This window comes from Schistocerca americana, chromosome 1 (assembly GCF_021461395.2).
Source record: "Schistocerca americana isolate TAMUIC-IGC-003095 chromosome 1, iqSchAmer2.1, whole genome shotgun sequence".
NCBI classification, from domain to species: Eukaryota; Metazoa; Arthropoda; class Insecta; order Orthoptera; family Acrididae; genus Schistocerca; species Schistocerca americana.
The window spans coordinates 853101654-853115078 of record NC_060119.1 but is presented as its reverse complement, the minus strand read 5'-3'; the positions used below and the strand labels follow the sequence as shown (position 1 = coordinate 853115078).

The following is a 13425-nucleotide window of genomic DNA, read 5'->3' as shown; positions in this document are numbered from 1 at the left end:
AAACTGGTTCGTCTTTGCAGTCATTAATCAAAATTTCACTGTCTGTATCCTCTTCGGTTGTGACAACTTCTTGAACAGCTTCTTCAACAAGCATGCCTCCTTCATGTGGTACTATAATGGTTACAGTCTGAGTCGATTCATCGTAAGTGCCATACACTGTTTCTGGTACACTGACAACTTCTTCACTCTTCACAAATTCAAGGGATGGTTCTTTGTGTGACTGACTGTGTGTTTCTGATGACTGGATAGGATTACTTAGTAATCTTCCAGTGGTTTCCATGTCTTTTGGTGTCTGCCCCACCACTTCAGCAGCACAATTGTCTTTCCCCGATTCCCTTGCCTGAAAAATAAATGATATCTTTACAGTTCAAATCAAATTACTTCAATATGTCTTAATAGCTAAACACATACTTATATCCAATACCTAATAAAGGTAATCATTTAACATAGCTCATCTTGAGCCCCAGATAACAAGAAACTTATGATTACTATTTGCCCAAGTTTCAATACAGTAACTATCTGCCCAAGTTCTATTACAACTGCTATCACAACTTTCAAAATGCAACCACCTTTTTTACATAATCAACTCGCATGCGAGATTGATAGCTCTTCATCAACTCAACTAGTATTCTGCCATTATCTACAAAGGCCAACCTAACTTATGAACTTTTTGCTGCCTCACATTAAGTCATTCTTCACAATTCATTTTTGAGCAAGAAATTACCTTGCAGACATCCTTCTTCTCTCCATCCACTGTACTATCTCCTTCTCCCAACAAACTGTTTGCCAACTCTTCCAGCTGGGTAAGGTAGTCATCTGAGATATCAGCGAGAAGAGCAGGAAAAGCGTCGTCATCAGGTGTCCCAGGCCCTGAGCCAGCTGCAGACTCTGCCCCTGCGGCAGAGGGGAGGTGGACACTGCAGGTCCAGCAACTGCAGGTCTGCAGCTGACTCCGAGCGCCTGGCAACCACACTGTTGTCTACGCAGTTCTTCATTCTGCTCAGATAACCGCTGATTCTCTCTAAGTAACCTCTCACACTGTGCTGACAACTGGTTTGTCTAGAAGAAGGAAAAAAAATTGACAGAATTTCAAATAATTTATCTTAAGGTCTAACATAGGATAGTAGGTAGGCATATCAATAATGCAGGAAAAGCTAGATTGCTACTTACCATAAAGGTGACAAGGTAAGTTGCAGACAGTCAGAATCTGGCACGAGTTGCCAGAATTGACTCGCTCAGTGTGTGTGTGTGTGTGTGTGTGTGTGTGTGTGTGTGTGTGTGTAAAGGGGGGGGGGCGCTTGTGTGAATGAATGACATTTCTCTTTTTGCGATGAAGGCTGTGGCCAAAAGCTTAGGTGTAAGCATCTTAATTATGCCTGTCTGCAACGTCGTGTGTTATCTTAACAGTAAGTAGCTTTATCTTTCCCTATGTTCTTCATCTTAAGATCTTAGGTTTATATTACAATGTACTTTAAATTACGTTTGAGTAACTTTATGGAGGGAGGCATGCATGTCTTCAGGAATCCCTTGTCAATATCGTCTCAAATATGTAAGTATATCATGAACTGCATATTAAAATAAACTCATATAAAACATGACTACACCATCTGGTAAGGTTTTAACCATCAAGAGGAACAGTTCATGTGGTAAAAGTTTTATATCTATCTTATTGCTCTAAACATTTTAAATACAACAGTTTGCCAGTAAAACCAACACAGAATCAGCTTTCAGACTTAGAACTGGCATAGAGCCAAATCTGTTTCCACTCTAGAAACTTTCAATTGCTGGAAAAGTTAAAGCAAGGTGGTTGCTAAACAGCTTTTATGTACATGATAAAGGGCATATTTCTGTACACTGCATTACACACATACAACCGACAGCAGAAACTGTGTGGTGATTGTGTGTACATGTATTTTAAAGATATGGTCATACTCATCCCATTTAGTGTATACCAGGCACAGTATGTGCCACTGACGAATAAGTTTAAGTACTGGTCAGGCCAATGGTGTACAAGATGTCCTAATAAAAGACACGTGGCTTCACTTTATAGAAATTTGACAGTGGCTATGACCTTACTGTCAATGCCACTAACAGTAAAGAGGAAAATTCTGAAGGCATATTATTATACCATGTGTCACATTAATGTGGATGGCATTAGAAGCAACTCTAGCTTTGACTGGCTACAATGAACTAATTTGATTAGCATCACTCTGAAGAAATCCTTCCGATATTTAATCATTGCAGTTTAGTGAAAAATTTGGGTGACTAGCAGATTTAAAACCCATTCCACATGAATGCAAGTCCAGTGCTTAACCAATGTAAGCACAGGGTTTGATTGGAACTTTGTAGTGCATTATAAGTTCTGGCCCTTTTACTGCTTTGATGTAACTTAAGGTTAGTATTTCCTCGTAGAGGACAATTTTTTGTCAACATAGAACTCAATTGATTATCTTGCCCTCAGTTTATGAGATCCTCATTAGTTATAACTTTAAGGTACAGATGAGAGGAAGTGAGTTCTGGAGAAGTAAAAAAAAATTTTTTTGTGAAACAAATGGCTTCATAAGGTAGAAGCCAAACTTTTCTAGAAAACTTCACATATCTAGTTTGCCGCATATAAGTTTTATTAGTAAGGCTATATTTTCATTCCATCTGCCTCTAATGGCATTCGTAACTGTCACCCTTTTGTACGCTACACATGCTGTAGCATGAGCTGCCTCTATTTTTCCATTCAAAGTGAAATATTTTGTGGTGAACTGTCCCTTTTACTGAAGACAATAAATATATGCTTCTTCAACATAGTAAAGCTATGTGATCCATTCGTTATGCTTATCAAATCAATCTTATCCAATTTCACCAACAAATGTTAGTAATGTGACAAGTTATTTAACTTAAAACACTGACATTCACATCACGGCAGGAAAGAAATGGAGACATGAATGGGATGACGGGAATAACCTAATTAATTCATGTTCTGAAACTAAATTCTGAGACTTCATCAGAGTGTGTTACTTTAGCACTGAACTACATACTGTACTGCAATCAGTTTTTGTCACCACAACCAAGGTTTCTGAACGAGGTGGGGGGGGGGGGGGGCAGTAAAATATACAAAAATACCGAACTGGGGTCAGACAGAGGGACAATTATAAAAAAATTGGTAAAGATTATGGTTGTGAAGGCACGACTTATCCGTAGCACGAGGGATCCAATTTGAAAAGTGTATTCAGAGGTATAAGAAAATAACGTACCTACACAACAAACAATATACGTTAACAGAATATTGATAATAGACGTAAGGAAACTTAAGTCAGTATTATTATATCAAACATTTTATAAAATGAATGTTTTACGCAGACATGTTTTTAACAGAAGGGTATGAAGCCCATTAAGAACTGTACAAACATCTAACAGAACAATCAGTTATCTCTGGAAGCTAATTTTCAGTGCTGTCCTAAGAACAACCTACCTTTTCTCTTAGGTCTTTCACTATTGTTTCCAGTTCGTCCATTTTAGCCTTTTTTCTGTCTCTCGACGTCTGCGCAGCAACTCTGTTTTTCAGTTTCCTATAAAATGGAGACCACATGAATAAGACGCAAGCGAACAATCCAGAACATCGCAAAATACACCTCTTACAATGTTACGGTCATGTTACGAAATATGTGGCTTCACTTTAAAACTAATCAGCTTTGTTCGTGAATTAATACTACCGTAATAGCAACAAGACTGTGTTTAATTTCATATAGGCCTACTTACTTCCGCTGAAGTTTTTCTTCTAGCGTTAAGTGGTCCAGTCTTCGTTTTCTGCTAGGCTGTCGCTTTTCTTCCACATTTATGTTGGTAGTTGGAATGCGTGGAATTTTTTCAAATGTGCTAATGCACGTCAATGGAGAAGAATTTGTGAAAAGCATCGCATCTTCTGGTTTTGTACATATAACGTTTCTCGGCGCAACTACCGAAGGCAGTTTGCCGATACAATTTGACAATGATGGTATAACAATTGTCCGTGTCGCTGACATCTTCGTAAGAAAGCCACTCCACAAAACAAAGATACACTAGAAACAGCACTATTAAGTTTGGGCCCAGCCAAACGTCACTCAGCACACCTAACCTCCACCACCGACTGCCACGCTTACACTACTGCGTTTCGATCGTTGCTTGCGGTACCCACCCACCGGCTGATGAAACTTCCAGAGTGCCTCCGCCAGCTGTATACGTCACAGTCACGTGGGATCCTTGTGCCAGGTGTATTATCCATTAATGTACTGATGCAAGAGTTCAAGCAGTTGCCCGGAACACGGCGCACAGCTAAAATGCTCAAACAATGTCTATGGAACAACTGATTGTCATAAGCGAAAACAATGAGTTACGTCATCCAGTGATTTACTATAAACTGCAGTCTACACGCGAGTCGATGGCACATAATGGCACTTCTCAAGAGAGATCAAAGTTGCGTCACTATATTCAAGTAAACTATATATTTCGCGTAATAACACGCCAAAATAGGAGCCGTCACAAAAAAAATAGGTACTTCAAGGTCATCTCACCGTCTCACAGCATTGTTAGTTAGTGGTAATCTCAAATGTTGGTAAAAATTGCGAAAACAATATTAGACATCTGTATTTTCATGGTGGAGTATTTTCCAAAAGAAAATACCTGCCAGCTGCTACGAAAAAAATCAAAATTAACGTTACAAGAAATATGGAAGAAAAATAATTTGTTATTTCAACCTGTTGATAAAATAGACCTACTGACATATTCGGACTGAAAAAAATATGAACATTCTGAAAGTTTATAGATGCATGTGATATACATTTTATAGTGAAGACATTAAAGTATACCGATATAAAAATAACCGTAAGAGGTGTGAAACTGTTTCTCGTGTGCAACGAAAAATGTTGTCGCGGATGAATTTCTGTTCTGTTGGACCTTGTACACCATTACAGCGAGAAAGCTGTAAAATTAATTTTGGTCACATTGGAGACTGTGCGTGGCAGCCCGCGAGTACTTTTGTCGCCACAAGGATTTTTGTTCCGACGGCTCGCCTTAATACGACCTAGAATACCCCCTACCTCCCGAAGATTTTTTATTTGGGATTCTTACTGTCCTTCGTCACTTCACTGCAGCTATCATCCAGATCACCGATATACGCTACACAAAAGTAACTATAGGTTTTCATTCCACTAATTCCATTGAAGTCAAGCAAAATACATTTGTGCGCACTATGAAATACAAGTTTTATCCAGGTATACTATAAGACTATCGTCCTCAGGACGCAATATGTTTATTGTACAAAAAACGTCGTTCTTGCTGCGACAATGTCGCTGTACTTCATTAAAAATTTTCGTCCTTCATTAGGCTCTCTTACGAAGTGAGCGGAAACGACAAAGAACGGAGGTCTCTGGTCACAGTAATTATTTTTTTCACCAAGGTCACCCTGTATTTTCTAGACGCCGGATATTCTCATCTGCCGCAGTACATAAATACATTTCTACGCGTTAACTTAAGGCTAGCCGGCCGCGGTGGCCGTGCGGTTATGGCGCTGCAGTCCGGAACCGCGGGACTGCTACGGTCGCAGGTTCGAATCCTGCCTCGGGCATGGATGTGTGTGATGTCCTTAAGTTAGTTAGGTTTAAGTAGTTCTAAGTTCTAGGGGACTGATGACCTAAGATGTTAAGTCCCATAGTGCTCAGAGCCATTTGAACTTAAAGCTAAAATCGACAAATTCGCTAGATTTCCGTTTTCATCTGTATACTTTCTTGGAGAATCAAAACACAAGTCAATGCACCGTTCCACGGAAGACTGAAACCACATGTGAACACACGATATCGCACGGATACGCTGAATATTCAGCCGGCGCTAAACTACGGCACTGTTAACAGTGTGGCAACAAAGCTATGCGGCGGGCGAATCACAGGTCTTAGCGCCTGTGGACTGCATGTAACGGGTGTTAAAAATTGTACAACAAAATTTGCAGTCATGAACTAACGATGTTGATGAGATAAACATATTTCTTAGCAATGAGTGGAAGCATGTTTCACTTTTACGTTGTTATGAACTCTGCTCAATGAACGAGTATTCTGAGCTTTGATAAATATTGGATTTTAACCTTACACACTATTTCTGTAGATTAGAATCAAAACTCAAAGGAAATTTCATTTATATAAAAGTATAAGTATGTAGTCGCTGTTCTGAATCTGAGTCGCGTAAAAGATTATGAAGTGTCAGCTTCTGAGTCAGAAGCAGGAAAACAATTCTTATGGAAGTACATATCTTCTGATAGCAACGTAAGTGTCTTTCAAACGACCGAACCTTACTCTAGGGAAATTCAAAATTAATGTGGTAATATGATTCTCTGTGACAATTTTAAAACAGATTTCCCACAGAGAAAAATTTGTAAATACATCTTGTTCCACGCTAAGATCAAGATTGGCGCCTTGTAATTATCCCATCTGACTACTGGACTGTGAAAGTTTCATCTGATGATCTCAGTATGAATGGGGTACTTACGTCCTGAACATTCGATTACATCAGCCGGCCACAGTGGCCGAGCGGTTCCAGGCGCTTCAGCCTGGAACCGCGCGACCGCTACGGCCGCAGGTTCGAATCCTACCTCAGGCATGGATGTATGTGATGTTAGGTTAGTTAGGTTAAAATAGTTCTATGTTGTAGGGGACTGATGACCTCAGATGTTAAGTCCCATTGTGCTTAGAGCCATTTGAACCATTCGATTACATCAGGAGGTGAATCTGTTGGTCGATATAAGCATCCAGTTATAATTGTCTGCCAACTCCTGATAGCGTTGCGCTAACAATCTCGCATACAGTTTCAATTTCTATTTCGGCAGATCAGAGCTGCTTGTCTACAGTGACAAATACACCATCCTCTTTACGCACACCTAAATTTTCCCCAAAAATCTCATTGCTGTCAGCTTCAAGTTTTAACAAGCTTTCTGTATCTAGTATTATGTAAGCTTCACTGCCTTTTAGGAGCACTTCTAACTCTGGAACTTTGTTACAATATATATATATATATATATATATATATATATATATATATATATGAGATTTCACACACATTTGAATATATAAATGTGTGTGAAATCTCATGGGACTTAACTGCTATGATCATCAGTCCTTAAGCTTACACGCTACTGAACCTAAGTTATCCTACGGACAAACACACACACCCATGCCCGAGGGAGGACTGGAACCTCCGCCGGGACCAGCCGCACAGTCCTTGATTGCAGCGCCTGAGACCGCTCGGCTAATCCCGCGCGGCTTTGTTACAGAAGCTTCCCCAGTTAACTGTTAGGATTTTAGTTCTGTCACCTGCGTGTGTGTATGTGTGTGGGGGGGGGGGGGGGGGGATTTCACTAGATCTTGTGTGCACCCCACACACAGTCAGCTACTTGAGTTGCAGTCTGTGATGTGTAGTGCACACCTGACCCTTTTAGCGAGCCTTACAGTTTTCAACCCTACGGCCCTAGTCTAGGAAGTCACAGCCTAACTTGTTACAGATCCTTCGCAGTCTCTGGTTCAACCCATCCACTCAGAACTAGGGGGTCACAATCTGATCTGTGGACAATGCAGCAGACTGTGAGTTTCATTGTAACTCCAGGAGCAGGACTGGCACTCTCAACCGTATCTGGCATTCGCTGGAATGATCCAAGTATGACATTGGACAGACGACAGGCATCGTTTACCCCAACGTGTGCCACAATCTGTTGTTGTTTACATCCTGTTCCCTCAATGGTTGCTGGAGTAGCCTCTTCAACGTCTTGAATAAGGTCCTCAGTCACAAACACTGAGTGCACATGGTGTTCCTTTCCATCCCTCTCTGCTACAAGGTCCGGCAGAAAAACCTCCCCTTTAAGGAAAGCTAATAAAAACAAAACCAAATAAGGTAGAACAATTTTATTTATACTAAATAAAAGTACATATTATGCCATTTTAGAAAATACTCTTATGGTCTTACTTTTTAAATAAAACATCCCTTAAATGGCTTCCTGCACTGTCGACACACTGATTGAGTCTTTCCCTGAAGTTATTCATTACTCTTTGAGTCATTTCAGGTGGAATAGCTTCAACCTCTTGTGTAATTGCTTCTTTCAGGGCTCGTAAAGATTGTGGACGTTGTTCATAAACTTTTGCTTTTAAATAGCCCCAAAGAAAGAAATCACAGGGCGTTAAGTCCGGCGATCGTGGGGGCCAGCCAATGTCTCCACGCAACGAGATCACATGTCCAGGAAACATTTCCTTCACCAATGCCAGTGACTGCCGCGCTGTGTGGGCTGTAGCACCATCTTGCTGGAACCACACGTTCTCTATTTCACCAAAAAGCTCCCTTAGTTGCGATTGGAGAAAGTCGCGGAGCATGGCACAATAGCGTTCACTGTTGACGGTTAAATTCCTGTCATTTTCTTCGAAAAAGTAGGGACCGATCACTCCGGAATTGTAAACAGCACACCATACTGTTACTTTAGGGCTATGAAGTGGTCGTTGATGAAGTTCTTGGGGATTGTGTTCACACCAGTACCTGCAATTTTGGCTGTTCACTGTTCCGGCAAGGTGAAAGTGTGCTTCATCAGAAAAAATCACAATATCGTTGGGACGAATGTTCCGAAGAAGGTCTTGGCACAAACTTACACGGACACCACAGTCTCGTTCACTCAGTTCCTGCGTAGTTACAAGTTTGTAAGGATGCATTTTAAGATCTCGATGCAAGATTCTTCTCACACTTCGATCAGATATCCGTAATGCTGCCGCATGCTTTTTAGCGGATCGTCGAGGAGATTGTTGAACTGAAGCTCTAACTGCATCAACATTTCCGGGGCATGTTGCAGTCCGTGGTCGTCCAGGTGGTTTCCTTTTTAATGCGGAACCTGTCTCACGAAAGTTAGCAACCCAAGAATAAATTGTTTTCTTATCGGGAACAGGGTCCCGTCGTCCGAGCGCAAAGCGAACGCGAAAAGCACGTTGAGTATTAATAGGCGATTCGCCATTTTGAATAAAATCTTCCACTACGAAGGCACGATGTTCACCAGACCACGCCATGGCGTACACTGAAAACGGCACGTAGGCAGCTACTTAACGACGCGCCCCCCACCACTCTGCTCCTTCTACTGTCCGCTGCACGTTACTTTGTAATCGGGGAGTTTTTTATGCCGGACCCTGTATTTCCGTAAGGGGTACCATTATTTGCCACACGTCTGAACTGCTGACGATTAATGCCCCCCTACCATTTTGTATTTGTCTTCCCTTGACATGGGACTCACCAGGTTTTCCAACACGTGGAATGGGTCTCATCGGCTCAGTTGCGATTTCAGTGGAAGACAGCCCTCGAATTTGTTGGTTAGGGGGATGGGTGAAACTCCCTGAGTTCTCCCTGTCCTTGTCTCATAGAACACTTAGACCTACCATTCACATGCCACTTCCAGTCAAGTGGCTGACTAGTGACAGATCCTGTATTTCTATGGAATAGAAAGCATCCACAGGAATGGATGATATTAGTTGAGATACCTCTGGTATCCCTGGCACATAAATCTTTGGTGCCCCCAATACACTCGTTCGCAGCAGCTTCCAATCGCTTGACAATTGTCAGGACTATTTCCAGCTGCTTAAGAACAGCAACAAACTCTTCCTTTGCCCGAGAACAGCATACACGGTGGGGCTGCGTTTTGACAGGTACAATATTTTACAGATTACTAAACAAACATCTTTAAATTATGCATGCTCATTATCTTTAAATTCATGAGTCTGATCTATTACAAGTATTGCTTGTAGCCATTTAGAACTGAAGCGATTAAGAGCCGTAACGAGACACATATCATGACAACAGAAAAATTTGGTACAAAATTTGCTGTTTCTTAGAAACATTTTTATGTTCACTAACAAATTCGACTATAGCGGTAATTTACTTTACCTGCAGACAATGTACATGTCCGTGACAAGAGAAAACGAATGTGACACGATTTGTTTGTTATTTACGGTAACTGTAAATCATGAACGTCGATTCCCTATAATATAGGTTATGCACAACTGACGAAAATTCTCGAGAATAAGCGTTTGCAAGCGTCCGTAAATTCTCAAAAGTGTTTCTTTTTATGCTAAGATATAATGAAATTAGGGAATGATTGGATCCGGACGAGGATACTGTGACCGAAAGTGTCTATGATGCACAAATAAGGTTTTCAGTTGACTATATAGTACAAGTTATGAGTCAGTGGACTATCAAACAGGTTCCAGAGTACCGTGGTCCTGTGCTGAACAAATACAAAACCTCAAGGCCATCCTCAAACACAGTAAGAGACGAACCAGGCAGTGAGGTTCAAAAATGGCTCTGAGCACTATGGGACTCAACATCTGTGGTCATCAGTCCCATAGAACTTAGAACTACTTAAACCTAACTAACCTAAGGACATCACACACATCCATGCCCGAGGCTGGATTCGAACCTGCGACCGTAGCAGTCGCGCGGTTCCGGACTGAGCGCCTTAACCGCAAGACCACCGCGGCCGGCAGGCAGTGAGGAGCTACCTTCCTAGACTTCCAAATGGCATTCGACCCCAAGGATAGAAAACGCATTCGACTCCATGGACAGAACATCTCTCTTTGGAATACGAAGAGAACTGGGACCCAACGGAAAACTCAATAGGTTGGTGCAGGTCACCCTCCACTACACCAAATCCAAAGTAGAGGCATCGAGAGGGGTGGTGCAGTGGTTAGCACACTGGAATCGCATTTGAGACGACGAAAGTTCAAATCTGCAACCGTCAATCCAGATTTAGGTTTTCCATGTTTTCCCTAAATTGCTCCAGGCAAATGGTGGGGTGGTTTCTTTGAAAGGGCAAAGCCGATTTCCTTCCCTATCCGTGAAACATTCCGAGCTTCTGCACCTTCCCTATTGACCTTGTTGACGGAATTTTAAACCTTAGTTTCCTTTTTCTTCAAAGTAATGTTTAAAGCGTAACTTTCAGGGTTGAGGCAAGGAGACAGTATTTCATGTATATGGGACGTTCAGAACATTCCCGTTCGAAGGTCGTACGGTCCAGAATCGGTATCCCAGGCAGGCATAACCACCATGAGCATTGAGACAACCAACCCACCGTCGCACCAGGTTGACGATAAAACACTGTGTTCTGCTGCTTGAGGAAGTCGGTAACAGCCTGCTTCACATTTTCGACCGACAGAAACCGTCCAGCCTTCAAGGTCTTTTTTAAGACATTGAAGGTGTGGTAATCGCATGGGAAGAGCACTATAGGGAAAGTGCTCGAATGTCTCCCACTTCTGCGTTACGACATTTGCGAAATGCCGTCCGGAATGGCCGAGCGGTTCTAGGCGCTACAGTCTGGAACCGCGCGACCGCTACGATCGCAGGTTCGAATCCTGCCTCGGGCATGGATGTGTGTGATGTCCTTAGGTTAGTTAGGTTTAAGTAGTTCTAAGTTCTAGGGGACTGATGACCTCAGAAGTTAAGTCCCATAGTGCTCAGAGCCATTTGAACCATTTGCGAAATGGGGATGTGCGTTATCACGAAGCAGCAGCAGCAACCCTTGTCGCATGAAACTTGGCACGCCATTCCATAACAGTACTGCCCCACATTCTTCATTCTCCAGCACATGTCTACTCGTGTTTGTCCTGTGGCAATCAAGAAAGGAATAGCAGCACGTTGATCCTATTTTGAAGTATTTGCTATTAACGGCGCCATAATTCACGTTTCCACATTTACAGGCTGGGAAGACACAAATGCTACACTAATCCCTTGGCTACATGTCAGTGCTATATGCTCTCATCGGATGTACCTGCTATGTTGCATATTCGCTGCAGCAGCATCCTCAAATGGAAACTTTTTGATTGCTACTTAGATATTATTCAATTGTCTCGCAAAAAATCGTCAGGGGATGAATCAGACCTCTAACAGTGAACACCAGATTGAGGATTGGGATACAAACAGACAACCTAAGTATCCCATGCCTGGCTTTCGCTGATGACCTGGCCTTACTGACAAACGACGTGCGGCAGGCTTCTATGCAATTCCAAGCACTGCTTTTAATACCAGAGAAGACATAATTAATGCAGAATAGCTCTGGACCGAATTATTCTGGTTTTTTTTCTGGAGTAATTCTTGTTGGTCGTAGTAGTGACCCTTCACTACAGTCGGTATGGGAACACTTGTGTGTTCCTGCTCCGAAGTATGCTAATTAACTCTTTCCGACCACAATTTCCTGTTTGCATATCACACGTGACCTCCTCGCGGAAGCGGGGAGTAAACAGGAACTGCCGTTGTGCTTTCACGGTATCACAGAGAAAACGCTTCGCACTAAGGCATACTTTCTGACGACTTTATTTTTTCTACGCTCGGTATTTTTTCCTCTTTTACCGTTCGATACAGCAGAAGTACTGCACATTTAAGTAACTTTATATATTGAAAAAAATTGTCATAAAATGCCATATGAAAAATATAGACTGCAAACAGCACGATCTCATCAGTGCGAGCACTTCTATAGTTAGTTAGTTAGTTGGTTGCGTGTTCCATTGATCAATAACACGGTACGGTAGCCGTTATGATGTGGAACGTGTCAAGCGCACAATAAATGCACATATGAAACAAGATTTTTACAATGTATAGTTAAGGATTAATATTTCTAATATTTACCCCATTCCCTTAAATGGTACAAAATGCATATACTATATTTATAGATTTATTTATTCCTATTCAAGAATTAATCTATGGTGTAGAAGGAGTTGTCAAGGGGATATGATTTCAGTTTATGTTTGAAGCTATTTTTGCTGTATGTCAGACATTTTATTTCATCTGGTAACTTGTCTTAAAATTTTATTTTACTCCTTTCTGTGCCAAAGATAGGTTGAGTAAAGGATAGTGTAAGTCTTTCTTTTTTCTGGTATTATAATCATGAATGTCACTGTTGTTTTTAAACTGGTCCATGTTGTTGAGAACAAATTTCATTAGTGAGTAAATGTACTGTGAGGCTGTTGTCAGAAATCCCAATCTTTAAAAAGATGCCTACAAGATATGCGACTATGAACCCAACACATTATTCTAACCACTTTCTTTTGAGCAGTGAATACTTTTTGTCTAAATGTTGAGTTACCACAAGATATTATTCCCTATGACATCAGAGAGTGAAAGTGTGCAAAGTATGTTAGCTTACTTATTTCTATATCCTCAAAATTGGTAGTACACTTTCTGCCCAAAAGTGTTCATAGTTCATAGTCGCGAGGAGTGACCGCGCGGTTTGAGGCGCCATGTCACGGATTGCGCGGCCCCTCCTGCCGGCGGTTCGAGTCCTCCCTCGGGCATGGGTGTGTGTGTTGTTCTTAGCATAAGTTAGCTTTAGTAGTGTGTAAGACTAGGGACCGATGACCTCGGCAGTGTGGTCCCTTAGGATTTCACACACATTTGAACATT

At 41.6% G+C, this 13425-nt stretch overlaps 1 protein-coding gene across 1 annotated transcript; it reads right to left on the bottom strand.

The window, feature by feature from the left end:
- Positions 1-211: 211 nt before the first annotated feature.
- On the bottom strand, positions 212-4153 carry LOC124546774 (X-box-binding protein 1). The gene is made up of 4 exons (XM_047125062.1): positions 3751-4153; positions 3464-3560; positions 725-1059; positions 212-340 (listed from the first exon to the last, which is right to left on the bottom strand). The coding sequence occupies exons 1-4, from the start codon at positions 4011-4013 to the stop codon at positions 256-258; spliced, it is 780 nt and encodes a 259-aa protein (XP_046981018.1). The 5' UTR covers positions 4014-4153; the 3' UTR covers positions 212-255.
- Between the last annotated feature and the right edge of the window lie 9272 nt (positions 4154-13425).